A 23,669-nucleotide genomic window follows, 5' to 3' on the forward strand; every position below is an offset into this window, starting at 1 on the left:
CAGGCAATATTTGGGACATAATTATACCAAAAAATTATTTGCTAAATCTGGCAACTTTAATCCCAAAAGGATTGGAGGAGAAGAGAATTGGATAAAATAATTCTAAATTTTATGAGAAAAAATAAATTCTCTACAAAAATCAAGGAAAGTAAGAAAAAGCAAAATAGTGATAGGAGATGTATTAGGGCCATGTCAGGACACTCACGACATACCCAAGGTCTAATTCAAAACACTTCAATGCAGGTGTTATTTACAGAGATACAGGCAGAGCTAAGAGGCCTACCAGGGAGAATGAGGCCCCCATTAACAAAAGCAGGAAGGCATTGGATTTGAATAAATGAGCAAAAACAGTGTCATCAGAATCCCAGGAAAGCTATAACCAAGGCAGAGGAGCCACCTAGCAGGAACAGGCAATTGATGGAGTAAAGTTCTAGAAGGAAGAGGTGGAATCCTCCTGGGGAGGAAGATCATTTGTAGAGCAAAAGGAAGGAAAAGAGGTAGTCAAAGGCTGAGGAGCTTGGAAGAGGAGAGAAAAGAAGTTGGAGAATCTCTTCCAAGAAGGCTTCCTCTTGCCTGCAAAGCAGTATCTGCTGAAATACTTCAGGAGCAGCCATGAGGCCTCCACTGAAGGTTAATATTTCCTCCTCAGGCAGAGAAGTCAGGGAGACCGTGCAGATCATCAACAAAGAGGAGCAGGGGTTCACTTTTGCCTTCCAGGACAACTCCCGATATTCTGAAGGTTTCAGCAACAGCCTGGTCGTATGTCCCATGGAAGGTTGGATCCCACCACTGTCCAGGTAAAGAAAAAAGAAGGCCCCCAGGACTGCACCCTCCTGACATGGCTGGGGTCCTAGTCCTGCCACCCAGAAGAATCAGTTTCCCTAAAAGTACCACATTTATAAAGTCTCTTCCAACTCTAAAATTTACATATTAACAAATCCACCTCTGACCTACCTATTCCCTGTTGTTCATTTTCCTGATGAATTGTGGAGCACTGAGAATTTTAAGCCCTTGTTCTCAACATTTCTCGTATGTTTATATTCTTTTCCTTGCTATCTACTGTATTCGTGAATCCATAAAGCAATGTGCCCCCTTGCCTGGAAAATCTTCAAAATTCATCATAATTTGGAGTTGTGATGCCTTTTCCTCACAGTGTGTCCACTAATCCATTGGGCTCATATTCTTTAGCAGGTTTTAGCAGGTTGGCCTAGTCAGCTAATCTGCCGTCTTCTTCCCCAACCAGGTTCCCAATTGATATTTTCTTCACACCAAAGCAGGAAGGAGATGTGAACTTTAATTTGATCTGCAATGTGAAAAAGAAAGCCCACCCCTTGACCTTAAATGTCAAGGCTGAGGGCTACACTATGAATGCAGAGGTCAAGTGCAAGGACAGGACTGGCTCGACCACTATCTTGACTCCCAACCAGACCACCACGGTCAACTTCTATGAGGTAAAGGTGTGAGAGGGCCTTGCTCTCTCTCTCGGTTTCCACACTGGCTGGGAAAGGCAGTACAAGTGAATATTAGTTGAATCTCTCTGTTTCAAATGCCAGGGAGACCAGGAGAACATAAATATGCCAGGAGCAGCTCCATCCCCAGAATGTATATAGTTTTGATGTGAAAACTTTTCTTATTTCAATTTTCAGGGGGTAGAGAGATGGTAGGGAAGGGGAAGGATGCTTGTGTTAAACATACAGGAAGAATGTTTGGCTACTAAGGGAGGTCTAAGAATTAAATTGCCATCTTACTCTTCAGATATGAGGGGCCCCCAACACTTAGTAGCTCTTGCTGGAATATCTGACTACATTAAGCTGATGATGATCAACTCACTAACATCAACTGCTATCCTTGTTTCCCAAAGGATATTTTCCCCCAACATGTTGCATATCCTGACCCCAGAGAAGGGAACTGTGGTTTGCATTCACTGAACATACTACTCTGTTCTCTGTCTCTCAGGTGGAGTTGAATGAATGTGTCCAGTGTGAATTCAACTTTATCAACACTGGAAAGTTCAACTTCAGCTTCCAGGCAGAGCTGTCTGGCCCCAAAGCCCTGCTACAGTACTTGGAATTTTCACCCACTGATGGCAGTGTGGATGTGGGGCAGAGTGCACAAGCCTCCTTGTCTTTCCAACCATTTAAGAAATGTGTCTTGAAGGGCCTGGAACTCAGAATCAAGGTGAGACCATTTAAAATTGTCCGAAACTGCAAGTACTCACAGCATTCTGTCCTGAGAGATTAATTCTCTGTGTTCCTTGTCTTCTCTACCCTGCTGGAAGCTACTGGAGAGTGGTTGTGTTGGAGATAGTCCCACAATCTCTGGTATAAAGGCCTCATCCATGGTTGAGGTGTCTGGTGAGTAAGTGTCAATTGAAAAACAGTTTACCATCCATGACCTGGAATACCATGCAGCCATTAAAATAAATAAGGGAGATAGATGGGAGGTTGAGAGAAGGAGAGAAAAAATCTGTTCAACATTTTCTAAGATAAGTTATTGAATGAATAACCAAGGAATTCCAATGTCAGCAGGAATGGCAGAGAAGGACCTCTGAAAAGCTGCTCTTCCTTAGCAATGAGAATACTGGCAAAAACTATCAAAATCAACCTTTTCAGAACTCTCAAAATTGACCAAAGGCTTGCAACAATCCTAGGAGCACTTATTCGAGAAAGATGGCTGAATATCTGTAAGAACAGCAAGATGTGTGGTATTTTAACTTGCCCACACCCTATTCCCATTCCCTTCTCCCCAGCTCTGCAGTAGCTTTGAAAACAAACAGTTCTGCAATCAAAGTGAAAATCAGCATATGGTTATACTGACACCAGACAAAATAGACTGTCAGGCCAAAATTATTACTAGAGACAAATAAGAAAATTTATAATGGTAAAAAAGTCAATTCTTTAAGAAGACATAACAATTATAAACATATATGCACATAGCAACAGAGCCCCAAAAGACCTGAAGCAAAACTGACAAAATTGAAGGGAGAAATGAACAATTCAACAATCATAGTTGGGGATTTCAGTACCCTACTTACAATAATGGATAAAACAAATAGACAAAAGATCAGCAAAGAAACAGAAGACTTGAACAACACTATAAATGAACTATACTTAAAAGACTTCTATAGAACACTTCATCCAACAACAGCAGAATACACATTCTTCTCAAGTGCACATGGAACATTCTCCAGGATATATAGACCATAAAACAAACCCTGACAAACTTAAAAGGATTGAAATCTTACAAAATATGTTCTTCAACAACAATGGAATGAAATAGGAAATTAACAACAAAAGGAAATTTGGGATGCCCAGCCTAAGACACTATCTTTTTTTCTTTAAATGGTTAATTTATTTAAAAGTTCACATTTGTTTTTCAGAGATGATGCAACATTCGACTTCTTTTAGTCTTTACCAACATCGTTAAATGTGCCACTAATAAGAATTTGCAAAAGCTATTTGCCAATAATTATGTTTTCCTTAAAGCAGATATGTTAAAGATTTTTTACAATATAATTCTGAAGGAAATAGTTTGTTTCTGTGTTTACATAAAATTAATAGGGTTTTTGTATATTTTCTAAGATTGGTTTGGATCTCAGACAACATATATAATAGTGAAGTTTTACTCTTGTGTTGAAATAAACAAAACAAACAGAAAAACCAAGCCAAAAAAAATCAAAACAAAATCCCAGCTATTGAAGTTAGAGTGCTTTTCATGATGAACTGATTTTTGTTTTTGTTTTCCAGATTCTAGATTTTATTATTCATTTTTACGTTTTTTATTACAGTTTTTAAATTTTATTTTATTGTGGTAAAAACACTTACTATGAGACCTACTCATCAAATTTTTAAGCATACAGTACGTTATTGTTGACTATAGGTGCAAAGTTGTGTAGCAGCTCTCTAGAGCTTATTCGTCTTGCTGAACTGAAACTTCAGTTTAATAACTACCCATATTGCCCTCTCCCTAGCCCCTAGCAACCACCATTCCACTCTTTGATTCTATGAACTTGACTATTTTAGATACCTCACATAAGTGGAATCGTGCAGTATTAACTTTTCTGTGACTGCCTTATTTCATGTAGCATAATGTCCTCAAGGTTCATCCATGTGGTCACAAATTGCAGAATTCCTTTTTTAAAGCCAAATAATATTCCATTATATGTATATACCACATTTTCTTTGTTCATCTGTTGATGGACATTTAGGCTGTTTCCACATCTTGACTATTGTGAATAGTGCTACAGTGAACATGGGAGTATTAATATATCTTCAAGATCTTAATTTCAATTCTTTTGGATACCAAAGCCAAACAAAGACACCACAAGAAAAGGAAACCACAGGCCAATATCCTTGATGAATATAGATGCAAAAATTATCAACAAAATACTAGCAAACAAAATCCAACAACTCATCAAAAGGATCATACACTATGACCAAGTGGGATTTATCCCTAGGATGCAAGGATAGTTCAACATACAAAAATCAATTAATGTAATACACCACATTAACAGAATAAAAGATAAAAATCACATGATCATTTCAATAGATGCAGAAAAGCATTCAACAAAATTCAACACCCTTTCATGATAAAAAAATAATAAACTTTCAACAACCTACAAATAGAAATAAAGTACCTCAACATAATAAAGGCCATATGTGAAAATCTCATAGCTAACATCATACTCAGCAATGAAAAACTGAATGCTTTTTCTCCAAGATTAGAAACAAGGCAGGTATGGCTACTCTCATCACTTCTGTTTAACATAGTACTGGGGGCCGGCCCCGTGGCTCAGTGGTTAAGTGCGCGTGCTCCACTGCTGGCGGCCCAGGTTCGGATCCCAGGCGCACACTGACACACTGCTTCTCCGGCCATGCTGAGGCCGCGTCCCACATACAGCAACTAGAAGGATGTGCAACTATGACATACAACTATCTACTGGGGAAAAAAATAAAAGTAAAATAAAAAAATTATAACATAGTACTGGAAGTCCTAGCCAGAGCAATTAGGCAAGACAAAGAAATAAAGGGCATCCAAATCTGAAAGGAAGAAGTAAAATTGTCCCTGTTTGCAGATAACATGATCTTATATATAGAAAGTCATAAAGACTCTATAAAAAATCTGTTAGAACTAATAAACTAATTCAGTAAAGTTGCAGGATACAAAATCAACATGAAAAAATCAGTTGCTTTTCTATCCTCTGACAATGAACTATCCGGAAAGGAAATTAGAAAAACAATCCCACTTACAATAGCACCAAAAAGAATAAAATACTTAGGAATAAACTTAACTAAGGAGATGAAAGACTTGTATATTGAAAACTATAAAACATTGATGAAAGAAATTAAAGACACAAACAAATGGAAAGATATCCTGTGTTCATGGATTGGAAGTCTTACTGTTGTTAAAATGTCCATACTACCCAAAACCATCTATAGATTCAGTGCAATCCCTATCAAAATCCCAATGACATTTTTTACAGATATAGAAAAAACAATCTACAATTCCTGTGGAACCACAAAAGACCACAAATAGCCAAATAAATCCTGAGAAAGAAGAACAAGTCTAGAGGCATCACACTTCCTGATTTCAAAATATATTACAAAGCTACAGCAATCAAAATAGTATAGTACTGTCACAAAGGTCGACATATAGACCAATGGAACAGAATAGAGAGCCTAGAAGTAAATCCACACATATATAGTCAACTGATCTTTGACAACTGTGCCAAGTATACACAATGGGGAAAGGATAGTCTCTTTAACAAATGGTGTTGGGAAAACTGAATATCCACATGCAAAAGAATGAAATGGAGGCCGGCCCTGTGGCTTGGTGGTTAAGTGCGCGCGCTGCGATGCTGGTGGCCCGGGTTCGGATCCCGGGTACGCATTGAGGCACCACTTCTCCGTTCATCCTGAGGCCGAGTCCCACATACAGCAACTAGAAGGATGTGCAGCTACGACATACAACTATCCACTGGGGCTTTGGGGGAAAAAGTAAAATAAATAAAATCTTTAAAAAAAAAAAAAAAGAATGAAATGGAACCCTTTTACACAATACACTTTTTCAGCTCAAAATGGATTAGACTTTAACGTTAAGACCTGAAACTGTAAAGAAAACACAGGTGGAAGGCTTGATGGCATTGGTCTTGGCAATGATTTCATGGATATGACACCAAAAGCACAGGCAACAAAAACAAAAATAAACAAGTAGGAATACATTAACTAAAAAGTTTCTGTGCAGCAAAAGAAAAAATCAACAGAGTGAAAAGATATTATCTTTGTTCAGATCCCTAAGGAGAAGATGATTTAGAGAGAAACAGGGTAAAACAATTGGACCCAAAGTGAGTTGCTGGCCACTTAATAATTTAGATGGAAGTTAAATGATAGCACAGTCTAAAACACAACAAAACTGTAAAACTCCTATCCTGGAACTCACTGGCAGAGCTGCAGCCATCTTCCCTGAGAAATGCCAGGCATGTGGCCTCAGAAGGGGCTCATACTTTTTGAGAACTTGTTCAGAACTTTCATTTCTTATAGCAAAAAGAAACATCACATGTCATAGATCTTCCTACTCTAAATGGCAGAAAAGTTGAAGGTGATAAATTTTAATTCTTTTCAGGAAATCAGTCACAAAATGTGAATGCTTTAAAAGCCTTAAAAAGACTTTAAAAACAAAGAAAATGTTAAATTTATAAACTTGTTTATGAAAATTGGTACCAATGACTGTTACAATGTTTACTCTAATGATGTTTAGAATGAATATTGGATGTTTTGTTTTAAATCAATTATCAATTTATGAAATTTCGTAACATAAAAAGTTTTTGAAGAGCAAATTAAGTTCAGGTACCCATGGGTGCGTGTATTATCTTGTGGTTGGAAGTCGAGGTGGTGACCCACACTCTTGCTATCTTTCCGCTCTTTCACCCTTGGCATATTGGCCTTTGACCTCATTCTTGTCATGTTCTGGTCACAAGCTGACCATCCCACCTGTAGCCATATGTCTGCATTCCAGAGTGGAAATAAGGGGGGAAGGGCAGGAAGACAAAAAAACTTTGCCAGTAAGACTTTGCCTCTTTATTTGAGATAGGACATCCTGATGACCAGAACTGTTTACATCCTAATGACCAGAACTATGTTTGATGACCACCCTTAGCTGCAAGGAAGGATGGGAAATCAAGTATTTTCACCTAGGCACACTGGTAACCAATCAGAGTCCTGCTAATAAGGAAGACTTGGGAAGTTGATGTCGGCTAGTAACTAACAGTCTCTGCCACACCCCTCTGCCTTCAAGCTGAATCATTGCTGCAAGAGCAAAGCAAGAGCCAATGTGGGTCTGATTGCAGAGTATCCCACTTTGCTTTTCTTAAATAAACAAACTTCTAACCTATGAATCAGAATGTCTGCAGAGGGAGCCCTGGGACCTGTATTTTTTTTAAAGCACCCAACTGCTTCCCTCCTTCACCTGAGGACTTGAAGGGCCCTTTCCTCCCACTTCTAATCACGCTTCACCTACCATTGCCTCCCACAGATCAGCCAAGGTCCAACATTTATGTGCACCATCTCAGGCTGTGCTGTGAGCCCAGCCATCCATTTCTCCTTCACCAGCTACAACTTTGGTACCTGCTTTATCTACCAAGCCGGGATGCCCCAATACAAACAAACCCTGGTCATCACCAACATGGGGGAAACGTCTGTGAGGTAAGCAGACTTCCCAGAGCTTCCATATGATTCTGCAGTTCCTTGCGGGTCCTTCACACAGGTGAAGTCCTGCCAAGAGAGAAAAAGAAGGATTAGAGGAAAGAGTCAAACACAACTGGGCATGAATCCTGAGTCTCCTTTCCCCACCACTGATAGTGATACTTGGATAGCCATGAGCTACTCTGCTAAAAATCCTCATCTTAAAGTGAGGAAGACAATGCCAAATGACCCGATGAGAGCTTTGATGGCTTCCATTTCTTTTCCCCATGTAATAGATGTGGAAACTGAGGTTTGGAGAGTTAAAAAGTGAATTTCTCAGGCCAATGACTTTGCAGTAAATGGCAGGTCTATTCTGAGACGAAGCCTTCCGATTCAAATCCAGCTCCTCTGTACCATCCCTGTATAGAATGTTACAGTCCAGGTTCTGGGCGCTATTCTAGACCTACAAAACAGAATCTCCAGAGACTGGCTCAAAGACCTGTGTTTACTCAAAACTCTCTAGATTAGTACTATGTAATAGAATTTTCTTCAATGATGGAAATGTTATATATCTGCACTGTCCAATATGGCAGCCTACAGCTACATGTGGCTCTGGAGCACTTGAAATGCTGCTAGTACGACCGAGGAACTGAATTTTTTATTTTACTTAATTTTAATTAATTTGAATAACCACATGTGTCCAGTGGCTACCATATTGGATAGCCAGGTCTAGGTTCAAATCCCAGCTCTTCCCCAAGCTATGTGACCTTGGGCAAATTTTTTAAACTCTCTGTACCTCTGTCTCCTTGCCTGAAGTGGGGGCTAGTAATAATAGTACCTCCCCTATAGGGCTACTCGGAGGATTAAATTAGTTCATCTAGAGAGAGTACTTAGAACAGTGCCTTGGGCGGGCACTGTGGCTTAGCGGTTCAGTGCACGTGCTCCAATGTTGGCAGCCCGGGTTCGGATCCCGGGCGTGCACCGACGCACCGCTTCTCCGGCCATGCTGAGGCCGCGTCCCACATACAGCAACTAGAAGGATGTGCAACTATGACATACAACTATCTACTGGGGCTTTGGGGAAAAAAAGGAGGAGGATTGGCAATAGATGTTAGCTCAGAGCTGTTCTTCCTCGATAAAAAGAGGAGGATTAGCATGGATGTTAGCTCAGGGCTGATCTTCCTCACAAAAAAAATAAAATAAAATAAAAAACGAACAGCGCCTAGAACATAGGAAATGCTCAATTATTGTTATCTACTGCCATTGTTGTTGTTGTTATGATAAGGAGGTGGAGGATTATCCTGAAAGTTAAATTATAAGAGTGTCATGTAATTTTAAATACTAATTAAAAATCTTACCCACCTACACTTTCTTTCATGATTTAATTTAATCTGAGTCTTACTTTGTTTAAGGCGTTAAGCTCTATTTATTGGCCTAGCTAGACTCCTTCCCTAAATCCCCGTATGGCAGACAAGAAGAGGTCTAGAGGCCTTCCTACCCACAGGTGGGGTAGGGTGGACCTAGTCTTTGAAGATTCCCTCTGTTTGAGCAATTAGTGGTAATAATAACAGCTCACCTTTATGGAATGTTTCCTCTGTGCCCTGTTACGTGACTCATTTAGTCACTTTATCTCATTTAATCCTCACAACAACCTTATGAAGTAGCGATCACTATCCCCATTTTACAGATAAGGAAACAGAGATCCAAAAGGGCTAAGTAACTTTTCTGAGGTCACATGGCTTATTCGGATCTAAGGATAGAGCCCGGATCCGAACTCCTGTCTGTCTGACTCCAGAACACGTGCTCCTCTCCACTGTGCTTTGCCACCCAATTACTTTAGTAGCACTTCCTTCTTATGAAAGGGTCCAAAACCACGAGCTATGTTATCAAGACAGGATAAGTAGAGGCAAAAGAGTGGTGGGCAAAGGGTCATAAGACCTTGAGTTTGAGACCTGGTTCAGCCAGGATCTCGGGGTGTGATTTGGGGCAAGTAACTCAACTGTGCCCAGAAGAGTGTGGGCTGGATCATTGCTGAGGTCCCTTCTGGCACATAAATTCTGGCTCTAGGACAGCAGAGCAGGAAATCCACCAGTGCCCAGCCTAGGGAGACAAGGGCCAGAATCAGTCCCTCTGGGTCAGCCTCAGTCTCAGAGCTGACACATTTTCCTCCTGCTTTCCTCCAGCATAGATTGTTTGTACACCAATACCACCCACCTCGAGGTGAACTTCCGTGTTAATGTGTTAAAGCCAGGAAAGACACTGGAGATTCCAATCACCTTTTATCCTCGAGAAAGTATCAATTATCGAGAACTCATCCCCTTTGAAATCAATGGGCTCTCACAACAAGTAGTTGAAATCAAAGGGAAAGGCACGGAAATAAAGGTAAGAGACAGCTGGGGAGATCCTCAGGCTGGCACCCTCCTTCTTGCCCTTCCTAGCCACCTTGGCCCATCTGAGCCCACACCCTTCCTCTCCTCTCCACGTTTCCTCGCCCCAAGCTGCTCTATCAAGTGCCAGTCCCACTGAGAGGTGAATTGTCAAATCGGACTCAAGGGAAGCATAGATCTTATTCAGTACTAAACTTACTGTATCAACGGATGCAAGTGATCACAGGCACTGGAGAAACATTCTTTTTCTTGAAGAAGTTTGAGACCATCAGATGCAGCATCCCAAGTATATCCTTTTTCTCCCACAGTAGGGCATGTTTTGTTTTCAGGTTTAATAGGCAAGATTTGTTTTAAGCAACATAGGCAGACATTTGTTTCAGTTATGGGACATCTTTCCTTAACACCTTAACATTGATTAACGTTCTCCAGCCAGCCATAGATCCCAGGATTCTATTTGATTGAGGGCATTCCTTCTAACCAGGTGCTCCTAATAGCAAGGGAATGGTCCAGTCATGCTGCTATTCCTTTTCCTCCCAGTGTCTGGTCAACATTTAAGGTGTCTGTCTGGTGGGAGTATTTGAATTTCATAGGAGGTTTTGGAAGACTGAAGACCTTCCAAGATTCTCAGGAACACATAGGACATTTCATCAACCAAAAGAAAATGGGAGGGGAGTATTCCTGGCAGCTTTCCCATCAAGCCAGAGGAGCAACAAGACAAAGCCCTCTGGTGTGTCTGCACCCAAGCCAGTGATAGGGTCTCTTCTGATGTCATTGATTCTCTCATTTGTTCATACTTTCATTCACTCATTCAGCACCTATTGTGTGTCAGGTGCTTTGGGGAAATCCAGAGGTGACTTAAACATGCTCTCTGATGTCCAGGAGCTCACAGGCTGGTGCTGGAGACTCTCTTGCCTTTTCAGACAAAATGGAAACATGTGGCCTGGATATAAAGATAGTTCGGGAGAGGGGGTGCAGTTTAGTGACTGATCAAATTACAAAGACCAGTAGGTGATGCTCATTGTGGGTCAATGTTATCCTGGAGGGCAAGGCCCAGCCTGATCTTGGCCTGATCCAGGCAAACATTTTGATCAGTGCTTTAGATGAGGACTATGAAATGGATCTACTTTTCCCACCTCTACCACCACCATTCTATTTAAATCACCATCATTTCTCACTCCTCCAGGCTTTCTCTCTTGCCCTCTCAGGTCCATCTCCACAGAGGAGCGAGACAGAGCACTCACAAAACACATTTGATTGGGTCACTCCATGCTTCACTGGCTTCCCACTTCTCCCAAAATAAAACCTGACGTCCCTCCAAACTGATCTTCTCAAGTCTCCCACTTGCTCCCAGCCGCAGGGCTTGACTGGGCCCCTCCCTCTAGCTCAAGGCCTTGCCACAGGCTGTCTCCTCCCCTGGGGCGCTCTCCACTCCATGCCCACCCTGATTCAAATCAACTAGATCCTACCCTTCCTTTTAGCTCTCAGTGTAAACATACCTTCCTCAGAGAGGCCTCCCCAGACCCCCAGACTAGCTCAGTGCTTTGTAATATGCTCTCAAGTACCCTGAGCTTTTCCTTCACATCTCTCAACCCAGTTGTAATTTTGTGATTGTGTGATAAGTTGAGGGCATTTTATGCACATAAATGTTTACTGAGTGAGTGAATGCCCATCCAATATGAAGAATGCAGGACACTGGAAGAGCGGGAACGACCCTTGCCACACCAGGGAAGATGTATCATATTTATTTTTCTCATTAACGATGAACCCTCCCTCCCTCCTCTCTTTCTTGTCCCACAGATTTTAGTCCTAGATCCAGCAAATAGGATTGTGAAGTTAGGAGCTGTCTTGCCAGGACAGGTTGTGAAAAAAACGGTTTCCATCATGAACAACAGCCAAGCCCGGCTCACATTTAACCAGTCAGTACTGTTCTCGATTCCAGAACTCCAGGAACCCAAGGTTGGTGCTCGGGGCTCCCAGTGGCCTCTTCCTGCTTCTCAGTGATTCCAATGACCATGCTAGCAACACTACCAGCTCATAATTCTTGTGAACCTTCAATGTGCCAGACCATTCTAAAAGCCTTCCATGTGCCGCCTCTGACTATCTTCACAAAAACAGCATAGGGTTAGAGCTTTTATTATTCTCATTTTACATATAAGGAAACCCTGGCTTAAAGAGGCTACATACCTCTAAAGGGCAACAGAGTGAAATGGAAAGAGAATTGGCTTGATGGAATTCAGTAGATCTGGATTCTAATGAAGATACATAAATCTGTGCTGTAGAAAATTTGAAAAATATGGAAAATCATAAAGAAAAACATTTTGCCCATTATCTCACATCCAGAAATAATCACTTAACATTTTCGTGCCTATCTTTCCAGTGTTTTTCCTACACAATTGTTTTTACAAAAATAAAATTATAATGTACACATTGTTTTGAAACCTTTTATTATCTAGTAATATATCATAAACATGTCATTCAATGTCATTTGTTCATTTATACCTCCATGATGTAGATGGACCAGTCCTCTATCTCTGCTCATTTCAGGTGTTTCTAATGTTTTATATTACAAACAACCTTGTAATATCCATGTAAACAAACCTTTGTGTGCATCTGTGACTGCATCTGTGACTCTCTGTGCCCTTTGAAAATGGACCACATCTGTTTCATTCCGAGGATGGACTGTATCCATTCCTTCATTCAATTTATTCTTATGTTTACTCAGTAAATGTGTGCTAGGTGCTGGAACTATAAAGGTGTGTCTTACTCAGCTTGGGTTGCCATAACAAAATACCATAGACTGGGTGGCTTAAACAATAGACATTTATTTTCTTGCAGTTCTATAAGCTGGAAATCTGAGATCAGGGTGCCAGCTTGGTCAGTTTCTGGTGAGGACTCTTCTCTTGGCTTGTAGACCACCACCTTCTCACTGTATCCCCACATGGCAAAGAGACAGTGAGATGGAGATCTGTGGTGTCTCTTCCTCTTCTTATAAGGGCTCTAATCCCATCACGAGGGTCCCACTCTCATGATATCTTCTAAACCTAATTACCTCCCAAAGGCCCCATCTACAAGTACCACTCACATATGAATTTTGGGGACACAATTCAGTCCATAGCAAGGTGAATACGACATGGACTTTGGCCTGGTGGAGTTCACAATCTCTTGGGGTCATAGACACATAAACAACCCCAGGACAGCCTAGAAACCACAGATGCAGGGTGTTAATCAGGATAGGGCTGCTCAGAGGAGGGCTGGGGGCCCCAGAAGGCCTCGCAGTGGAGAGAGGTCTGTACTGAGTTCTACAGGATGAAGAGGTTACTCCAGGCAGGTCGGGGAGGGGTGTTTCTGGCTGGCAAAGATATATAAGCTCAGAAGGGTCAGTGCTTTTGGAAACCTAGATGTGATTCAGTGTGGCAGGAATCCTGTGGACCATGTGGAGATTGCAGGAGACAGAAAAATTGGCCGTGAGAGGCTGGCCAAAGCAGAGATCCAGTGGGCATCTCGTCCCAGGACCGCACATTGCCCACATTGCAGTCCAGAGAAAGAGGGCAAGCTTGTTGCTTCCCTTTCCTCATTAGTCCAAGTTAAAGTCCTTAGTTCCGGTGGGCTGGCGCCCCTAATAGTTTGTATCAATTCTGCCTCTTTGGGTGACCAAACAGAAGCTGCCAGAGTGACCTGTGCCCACACCATCACCCTGGGCTTCGCTTCTAATGTCACTGTGTTTTGAGAGGTCTCTAAGATCACTTTCCTATTGCAGCTTCTCAGCCCATTATCTCACTCCCCGCTGCCACAGTCCACTTGGTGGTGACTACTCAGCACTCTGTACCAAAGGGAGCTCAAGGATGAAAAGGGGTTTGGCTTCCTTAAAGCTGATTTTGATTTGATTTTTACCAGGACAAAGAGGGGAAGAGCAGACCATACGAATTCAAACAGTGGTTCTCAAACTTTAGAATACATGAGTCACCCGGGGCACTTTTGATAATGCAAGGTCCAAGCTCTCCCAAGAAGACTGAGTCAGTGGGCCTGGGGCAGGATCTGGGGATCTGCATTTGAACCAGCACACTGGGAAGCGTGATGCAGGGAGCCCAGGGAGCACTCCTTGGGAAAACACCGGAGCGCTGAGTATGTTCAATTTCCTCTCACTATTTCCTCCGCCAGAAAGTAGGAGTTATGTGCGAGGGGATGGAAAGAGAATTAACATTTATTAAATGCCTATTATGTGCCACACGTTTTATGCAGATGCTCTGAATCTTCACCATAGAGTAAGTCACAGAAAGTTTAAGTAATTTACCAAAGATGACACGGCTGGTAAGGGAGAGCAGAAGTCAGATTTGACCCCTGGGCTGTTATAGCCCCAGCAGCAAGACCACCAGGAATGGAGGCCTCTTTCAGAAGACCCCTGCCCTCAGATGCTGAGTCCCATTGTCCTTTTGTCCAGGTCATCACCTTGATACCATTCCACAACATCACCCTGAAGCCCAAAGAAGTCCGTAAGCTGGAAGTCACCTTTGCTCCGCAGAAGCGTGTCCCTCCCTTCTCCGAGGAGGTGTTCATGGAATGCATGGGGATCCTGCGCCCCCTCTTCCTTCTCAGCGGCTGCTGCCAGGCCCTAGAGATCTCCCTGGACCAGGAGCATCTTCCCTTTGGACCAGTCGTGTATCGCACGCAAGCTACGCGTCGCCTCCTCATGTTGAACACGGGCGACGTGGGTGCAAGGTAGGAGAGTGGCGCCCCACCCTGACTGGACCAGAGCTCTCTGACCCTGGATTTGAATTAGACATTGTTTTACAAGTGTTTTATTTGTTTCCCCTCCCTTCCCTTAAGATGTGACAGCAGTGACCTCACCAGAGTGATCACTACTACCATGATAACTAAAATTAATATGATAGAGAACATTTGCTCAGTGTCTCTTATATGCCCTTTACATGGCTCATCTCATTAAATCCCAAGGACAATTCTAGACTAAGACTATGACTGATCCATTTTACAGATGAGAAAACTGAGGCGTAAAGAGATGAAGTAACTTTTCCAAAATAATGCATTTAGCAAGAATTTACAGTGTACAGGTACAATTCTGAGCATTCTTACATATAATATCCCATTTCACTATCCCAGGACCCTCTAAGGCAGGTACTATATTGTCCCTGTTTCAGAGATCAAGTTGAGGCTCACAGAGATTAGGTGACTTGCCCGAGGTCACACAGCCAGGAAGTGGGAAAGATGGGATTGGAAGCCAGGTATATCTACAGCAGCTCTCCTTTCTATGCTTTTCCCTCTTGCTAGCAGATGCCCACCCCTGTCACTACTCAGGCATGCTGTCATAGCTGTGCAGTCTGTGCACCGCACACCTGCAGGGGGCCCCCTTCACACAGACCCCAGTGGGAACAGCTCCCTGAGGGTGCAGTATAGCAGCCCTGGGACTGGAAGCACTGGTCTGCACTGTCCACCCTCTGTCCCTGCCTGGACCCAGTGCCAGACCACAGAGGGATGACTGCACAGGGCCATCGGATCCCAGTGCCACCAAGAGCATGTGAAGGGATTGTCTCCACCTCCTGGATCTGAACTGAGAGGCAGTGCAAGGAGTGGTTAAGGCCCCAGTCTCAGGAGGGTTCTAGCCCTAGCCCAGCCACTTCCTAGCCATGCCACGTTGGGGACACAGGTATAAGCGTGTTCATGCACATGTTCCCCAATGTGTCACTCGTGGACAATAAGATCAGATGCAGCCACTTCCCCCCTGCTCAGCTCTGAGAGGGAGCCGAGTCATCTTACCCAGGAGAGACCGGGCCCTTGTCCCCACCTGCCTCTGCTTTGCCCAGTGATCTTTCTTCTCCCAGGTCCCAGGGCCCCAGGGAGTACACAGGGGAGTGAATCTCCCAGCTAAAAGCGCAGGCAAAGCCTCTTGTTCTCAGCAGCATTGAGGACACCCCCAGGATATTAGTAAACTGTCTTCCTTGTCTCCTTTTGTCTTGGAAAAGGTTCAAATGGGATGCCAGGAAATTTGAGCCTCATTTCTCCATCAGCCCAGAAGAAGGCTATATCACCGCAGGCATGGTGGTTTCTTTCAATGTGACCTACCATCCCACCGAGGTGGGCAAGGAGACTCTCTATAAAAACTTGCTCTGCTTCATCCAGGGAGGCAATCCTCTGAACCTAACCCTGTCTGGAGTCTGTGTGGGACCACCTGCAGTAAAAGAGGTCAGTAGGTGCTGCCCAGGGATGGGCCAGTGGCCTGAGTGGGCCCAGCAAGCCCCACAAGTGAACTCAGCCAGGCCTTCTAGAAACAATCGGCTCTGTTCAAACAGTCCTCAATTCCCAGATCAAACATTCACACCTGCTCCCTCCCACCATAGGGCCCTTGCACATGCTATTCCTACTGCTGGAGTCTTCATTTTTCCCTCTTCATTTAGTTAATTCCTGTTCGTTCTTCAACTCTCAACTCAGGCATTAGTTTCTCAAGGAAGTTTGCATTGACATCTCTGGCTAGATCAAATTCTGTTATAAGTTCTGTGAGTAAAGGATGAATACCTTTCTCCTTCTCTATCGTTAAAAAAAGAAAAAATGGCCTTGGGTTAACCCTGTTAACCCTGTTAACCCTAGCCCTGTTCCTAGAAACCTAACGGCACACTCTCAACTGTGTTTCTGACAACATTGCTTATGGTAAAAATGACACCTTATCTCCATCTCTGTAATTTTGTTATTTCAAGAATGTTGCATAGAATTATACAGTATGCTATGAACATGGGTGTACAAGTCTTGGCAAGAACATATGCTTTCATTTTCTTGGGTAAATACCTAGAAGTGGAATGGCTGGGTCATAGGGTAGGTATAGGTTTACCTTCTTAAGAAGCTACCAAACTGTTTTCCAAAGTGGTTGTGTCATTTTACATTCCCACCAGCAATGTCTGACATTTGCACTTGCGTCACATGCTCATCAGCACTTGATATGGTCAGCTTTTTTAATTTTAGCCATTCTAATAGATAACGTAGTGGTATCTCATCGTGATTCTTAATTTGCATTCCCCTAATGACTAATGATGTTGAGCATCTTTTCAAGTATTTATTTGCCATCCATATATCTTCTTTGCTAAAGTGTTTGTTCAAATCTTCTATTTTTAATTGGGTTATTTGTTTTCTTATCATTGAGTTTTGAGAGCTCCTTATATACTCAAGACACAAGTTTTACATTTAGATCCTCAGTGTATTTAGAGTTAATTTTTGTATGTAGTGTAAGATATGGATCAAAATTTATTTTATTTTTTTGTATACGGATATCCAGCTGTTCCGGCACCATTTATTGAAAAGATTTTCCTTTCACCTTTGAATTGCCTCTGCACCTTGGTCAAAAACCAATTGACCATGTATGTGTGGGTCTATTGCTGAACTCTATCCTTGTTGGTTGATCTATTTCACTCTTTTTACACCCACACCACACTGTCCATGTTGCTAAATTCAACGGCCAGTTCTCACCCCTCATCTTACTTGACCTATCGATAGGGTTTAACACCCTAAACAAGTCCCTCCTTCAAACACTTCCTTCACGTGGCTTCCCGGATACCACCCTCTCCTCCTGGTTTTCCTCCTACTTCAATAGCTGCTCTTTCTCATCTCCTCTTCCGATTCTTCTTAACATTGGAGTGTGCCAGTGGGGAATTAGTCCTTAAATTCCTTCCTTTTCCTAAATACACTTACTTCTTGATGATCTCATCCAGTTTCTTGGCTTTATAAAAACATTGTTATACTGACAACTCCCAAATATGTATCTCCAGACTGAATCTTTCCCTTCAATTCCAGATTTGTAAATTCCACTGCCTGCTTGAGGTGCCCATTTTCTTCCAGGTGGTGAATTTCACCTGCCAGGTGCGCTCCAAGCACACGCAGACCATCCTGCTTTCAAACCGCACCAACCAGACCTGGAATCTGCACCCCATCTTTGAGGGCGAGCACTGGGAGGGGCCTGAGTTCATCACCCTGGAGCCCCATCAGCAAAACAAGCCCTATGAGATTACCTACAAGCCCCGCACCATGAACTTGGAGAACCGCAAGCATCAGGTAGACTGAGGCACCCCCATCAGTTTCCTGGCATGGCTGGAGGGAGGAGTTATGCGAGAAAGGCTAGGAGACAGTTTGGGAGCTCAGAGAATGTTAGAACAAGAGGGGACCCCATAAATCATGTTGGAACAATGGAGAATCATACAGATTATCAAGTCCAAAGCTTCCCTTTTTGTCCATACTTTTTCATGTATAAGGGATTCTCTTGGAACCAGGGCTCAGTTCTGAAACGGAGCAAGCAATTAATATTTAGCTTAATTGTACAAATAACATATAATGACTGTAATAAAAATCAAAAAAGAAAAGAAGCCACAACTGTTCACCCTAAAAAAAGTGAACTATTTTCTTCTATCTTCACTACCAATCCTTATTCAGATACAGCCATAGCTGCCATCATAATATACCCAGTTTTGCATCCTGTTTATTTTCACTTTACATTATATCATGAGCATTTTTCTGTGTAATTATATAGTCTTCATGATAACCATTTTTAAGCATTGCCTAATATTTCCTTGTATGAGACTTCCATAATTTATTTAACATTCCCCAATTGTTGAATGTTATCTCTAAATTTTTATCAATATTATAAACGGTTCTAATATATACGTAATATATGTATGTGTGTGTATGTGTGTGTGTGTGTGTGTGTGTGTGTATATATATATATGTATGTATATATGTAACTTTTTCCTCTGGAGGGATTTTTCTTCAGTAAGTTCCCTGGGGTGGGATTCCTGGTTCAAATACATATGATCATTTTTATGACTCTTGAAACAAAAGTGTTATGCTTATTTGCAAAGCCTCCATTAATCCTGAGTCACTACCATGCATGAGAGGTACCTAATAAAGGAACCCCTGTGTCATTCTGACCAAATTTCTTCTTCTCCTTAGGGCACCCTCTTCTTCCCCCTCCCAGATGGGACTGGCTGGCTGTATGCACTGCATGGGACTTCTGAGCTCCCCAAAGCCGTGGCCAATATCTACCGTGAAGTGCCATGTAAGACACCCTACACTGAGCTCCTACCAATCACCAACTGGCTGAACAGACCCCAGAGGTGAGGGAGCAGGGCAAGGGGTCAAGGGGGGGAAGCAGAGGGAGGACTTCCGTTGTCTAGCCTGGCCCTTCCCCTCGTCAAGACCTCTAGAGGACACTGAGGGGCTAAAAGCGTCAGAGATAAAGTTCCCTGATGTGGTCAGGCATTGCCTGAACTCTGAGACAGCAGAGAGAGTCTCCCGTTCAGAGCTATCTATAAAAGGCTGATTACTTGTAAATCTCCCAGAGCAGTGCCTGGCACAAAATAAGTGCTCAATCAATGTTAGCTGTTATTATTATTATCAAAACAATAATCATGGTTGTTATTATTGAGTGCTTTGTCTTATCACCTAAGCTACTGGCCAGAGAAGGACACCCCTTGTATCTTGTACTTGCAGTGGGAATAGAGGGGAATGAAAGGACTTGAGGAGCTTGAGGCCAACCAGCCTGGCCCCTTTCTTTTACAGAGAAGGAGCCAAAGCCTGAGAGAAGAGGTGTAACTTACTGAAAGCTGCCCACTTAGTATAGTGAATAAAGGCCCAGACCTAAGTTTGAATCCTAGTTCTACCAATAACTAGTCATGTTACCTAAGCATGTTATCTTTCTTCTCTTGGCCTCTATTTCCTATTAGTAATATGGAGATGATAACAATACGTACCTCCTACAGACTCTATGAGGTTTAAATGCCTGTAATACATGCAGAGCACTGACTCGGTACCTGGTGGTCAATAGATAGCAGTAACTGTCATTGTTAGACTAGAACCCTGGACCATGTGCTTTCCATAAAATAAAGAGTAGAGCTAGCACCTTCGCTTCTTTCCTTTGAGCAAACAGTCTCATTTTCTCTATCCTTTCTTCTCGTACTCCTGTGCTCCCCCAGATTCCGGGTCATTGTGGAAATGATGAAACCAGAGAAGCCAGACCTCACTGTCACCTTAAAAGGCCTTGATTACATTGATGTACTGTCTGGCTCCAAGAAAGACTATAAGCTGAACTTCTTTTCCCACAAGGAGGGACTGTACACTGCAAAGGTATCCACATGTTAAAGGCACTGCCCTGGAACCCTGGAGGTTTGACCCTGAGGTTGACAACCCTGGTGTTAGGGACTGAAGAGGTCCTCCCACAGCCAGCCTATCCTTATCCTGTTGGGCTGACCATTTAGAGTGACCTGGCAAAGGTGTTCAGGATTCCCAGCCTCTTTAAGATGAAACCAAATTGCAAGGCCAGCCAGGCATCATGTAGGCCCATGCCAAGCCTCCAAGGCAGCCGAATCATGAAAATCCTTAAGCAGTAGGTAACGTTGGACCAGCAAACACCAGACCACAATAACACAAGATCCCATTTTCTGAGTGTTCAGTGTCCAGCATCATGCTGAGCACTCAACACACACAGCTAGTAATGTCAGAACTAGGATTCAACTCAGATCAATCTACTTCAAGACACCACAGGGTCTTTCACACAGGAGTTGTTTCTCCCAATTTATTAATTAGTTCAACAAGTATCTACTGAGCATATATGTCACATACTATACTAAGTACTGGTAACACAGCAATAATCAAAAATAGGCACAGTCTCTGTTCTCATGGAACACACAGTCCAATGAAGGGAGATGGACATTAATCAAATAATTGCACTATGAATGTATAATTACAATGTGAGATAAGTGCTTTGAAGAAAAGGAGCATTTATGGATCAGTAGCTCACAGGAGAAGTCAGGGCTGAAGATCTTACATGGGAATTACCCATTTATAGATAGTATTTGAAGCTATGATGGAGGATGAAATCACCTAGGGAAAGATTTTATAGTGAAAAAAAAAGAATCTAGGAACACATCTCCCTGCTCCAGAAGAGATAGTGGCAAAACCCACCCAGCAGCGTGTCATCTCCTCTCCTGCAATCACTGGGGTAGGCTTCTCCACTCAGATCACATGCACAGACAGGCTAACAGAGAACCTTAAAATCAAGGAATCGTGAAACATCTGAAGAAAAAAAAAGCCACCATAAAATAGAAATACCAACTCAACAAGTAAGAACCTCTGAGATAAGAGTTATTAAAGCAAACAGAAGATTTTTAGTGAATATTATTAATATCCTCACAGGAATAAAGGAAGATAATCATACCTATGAAATAAGAACAGGCTATTGTGGAAGAGAATCAATTAGACACCCTGAAAATGAAAAACAGAATATTTGGAATAGAAAAACATAGAGAAAGGCTGAATAGTGTAATGAACTCTGAGGAAGAGATTACTAGTATGTTAGAAGATAGAGCTGAGTAATATCACCAGAATTTAGCACATGAGCACAAAGAAATGGCAAGAATGAAAGGAAATAACAAGTGTTGATGAGGATGTAGAAAAACTTGATCCTTCATACATTGCTGTTGGGAGTGTAAACGGTGCAACTGCTTTGGAAAACAGTCTGGCAGATCCTCAAATGGTTAAATATAGAGTTACCGTATGATTCGGCAGTTTCACTCCTAAGTATCTACCCAAGATAAATGAAAACATATGTCCACATAAAAACCTGTACATAAATGTCCATCACAGCATTATTCATAGGAGCCAAAGAATGGAAACAACCCAAATGTCCATCAACTGCTGAAAGGATAAATGCAACGGAATATTATTTAGCAATAAAAACAGATGGAAATAAAGTACTGATACATGCAACACATGGATGACCCTTGAAACATTATGCTAAGTGAATGAAGCCAGTCACAAATGGCCATGTATTGTATGATTTCATGTATATGAAATGTCCAGAGTAGGCAAGTCTATAGAAACAGAAAGTAGATTAGTGGTGCCTAGGGCCAGAGGGGAAGGGCTAGGAGGAAATGGGGAGTGATTGTTAACGGGTACAGGGTTTCTTTCTGGGGTGATGACAATGTTCTAAACTGATCGTGGTGATGGTTGCACGCTTTGTGAATATACTAAAAACCACTAAATTGTACACTTTAAATGGCTGAATTGTATAGTATGCGAATTGTATCTCAATAAAGGTGTTTCAAAAAAAGAATGAAAGGCAATATGAGACATAAAATATAAATCAAGAAGCTCTAAATATCCATCTAATGACAGCCTCTGAACCAGAAACACAAGATAATAGAAGGAATAAAATACTCTATCAAATAATTGAAGAAAAATTTTCAGAGCTATTTCAGAAAGACTGAGACTTCTAATTGAAGGGACCCACTGAGTTGCCAAACAGAGAAAATAAAAGGAAATAATAATCACAGTGACATCAGATTTCTCATGGCAACACTGAATACAAGAAGGAATGGAGTAAGCTATTCAAACTACTTCGCCAAAATTATTTTCAATCTAGAACTCTTTTTCCAGACAAAACTATTATGAAGGCAAAATAAAGATATTTTTAAATATGCTGGAACTAAAAGTAACCCACCTGTGTACACAATGCCTGTCTGAAAGAAATACTACAAAATTGGAAGTTTTTAAATTAGCAAAATTTTAAAAAGAAGTAAATGAATCCAAGAGGAAAGTACAAGGATACAATGAGCAAAGAATCAAAATTAAATTGATAGGTAATTTCAAATAATCATTTAAAAGCAATCTGAAATGAATATTTCATATGACCTCAATATAGGAAATAGCAAGGGGAGGAATAAAATATAGCAATGAAAAAAAATTTCTCATTCAGTTGGAAGCAAATGGGAAATAAGAGATGTTTTTTCATTTATAGAGAAGGATAGGGAGAGAATAGAGATACTCATAAAACGGTAGATGTGAACAGGAAAACATAAGTAAATCTATGTGTTAAAATGTAAATATAAAGACTTTTGAGCAAAAATGACAGTGAACCCAGATCACAGAATCTCTTTACAGTTATATGTATTAAAATTAACAATAACAAAAAAGTTTTTAAAAATCAAAAGCACTTCTGCTTCTGGTTATCATGGAGTAACTAGTCCTCCCACCATAAACAACCATAAAACTGGACAAAATCTCTGAGGCAAGTCTTCTCAGGCATTGGACACAGGCAGCACAATACTGCAGTCCATCAGAGAGAAGGAAAACTTATGAGATGAGTTCCCATGATTGTCCTGGCTCTCTGCCTAGGGACAATTTCCTGACTGCAGTGCAATGAGCTGGAGTCTAAGCAAAGAACAGTAGGCCCAGTGAACTGACGAGGCAGAAATCACAGTTTGGTGCAGCTGAAATAGCTGGTCTCTACAGGTAGAGCACCAGAGGGGAGGGAGCAGTGCTTGGAAGCAGGGGAACCAAAGTCTGTGTGAGAGTTTCCCTCAGAGTCCTTGGCTGAGGGTTGGACTGCACATGCACAGGATGAGACCACATGAGATTTACCAGAGAACAGCTGCTATGAGGTTGATAAAGGAACAAAGATACAATACATTAATCAGTGCTGGGGAACACTGGAGGTCTGGCCCAGCCAGAATGGAGAGATTGTGTTAACACCTCATTAACGTCCTAGGAACCCAGCTGAAATCCCAGAAAGGCCAGAAGAAAGGACCATGCCCTTAGGATAAGGCCTTCTGTGGAC

The 23,669-nt window shown here is 42.0% G+C and overlaps 1 protein-coding gene across 1 annotated transcript in view; it reads left to right on the forward strand.

Moving 5' to 3' along the window:
* The window catches only part of HYDIN (HYDIN axonemal central pair apparatus protein), a 336,144-nt gene that overhangs the window by 299,925 nt on the left and 12,550 nt on the right, over nucleotides 1–23,669 (forward strand). The window contains 11 exon segments of the mRNA XM_058528225.1: nucleotides 650–797; nucleotides 1,244–1,451; nucleotides 1,957–2,178; nucleotides 7,531–7,700; nucleotides 9,863–10,061; nucleotides 11,864–12,022; nucleotides 14,505–14,782; nucleotides 16,042–16,261; nucleotides 17,903–18,115; nucleotides 19,007–19,170; nucleotides 20,029–20,179. Of these exon segments, the coding sequence (XP_058384208.1) occupies nucleotides 650–797; nucleotides 1,244–1,451; nucleotides 1,957–2,178; nucleotides 7,531–7,700; nucleotides 9,863–10,061; nucleotides 11,864–12,022; nucleotides 14,505–14,782; nucleotides 16,042–16,261; nucleotides 17,903–18,115; nucleotides 19,007–19,170; nucleotides 20,029–20,179 (2,132 nt within the window).

The sequence above is a fragment of the Diceros bicornis genome, chromosome 32 (genome assembly GCF_020826845.1).
Source record: "Diceros bicornis minor isolate mBicDic1 chromosome 32, mDicBic1.mat.cur, whole genome shotgun sequence".
Taxonomy (NCBI): domain Eukaryota; kingdom Metazoa; phylum Chordata; class Mammalia; order Perissodactyla; family Rhinocerotidae; genus Diceros; species Diceros bicornis.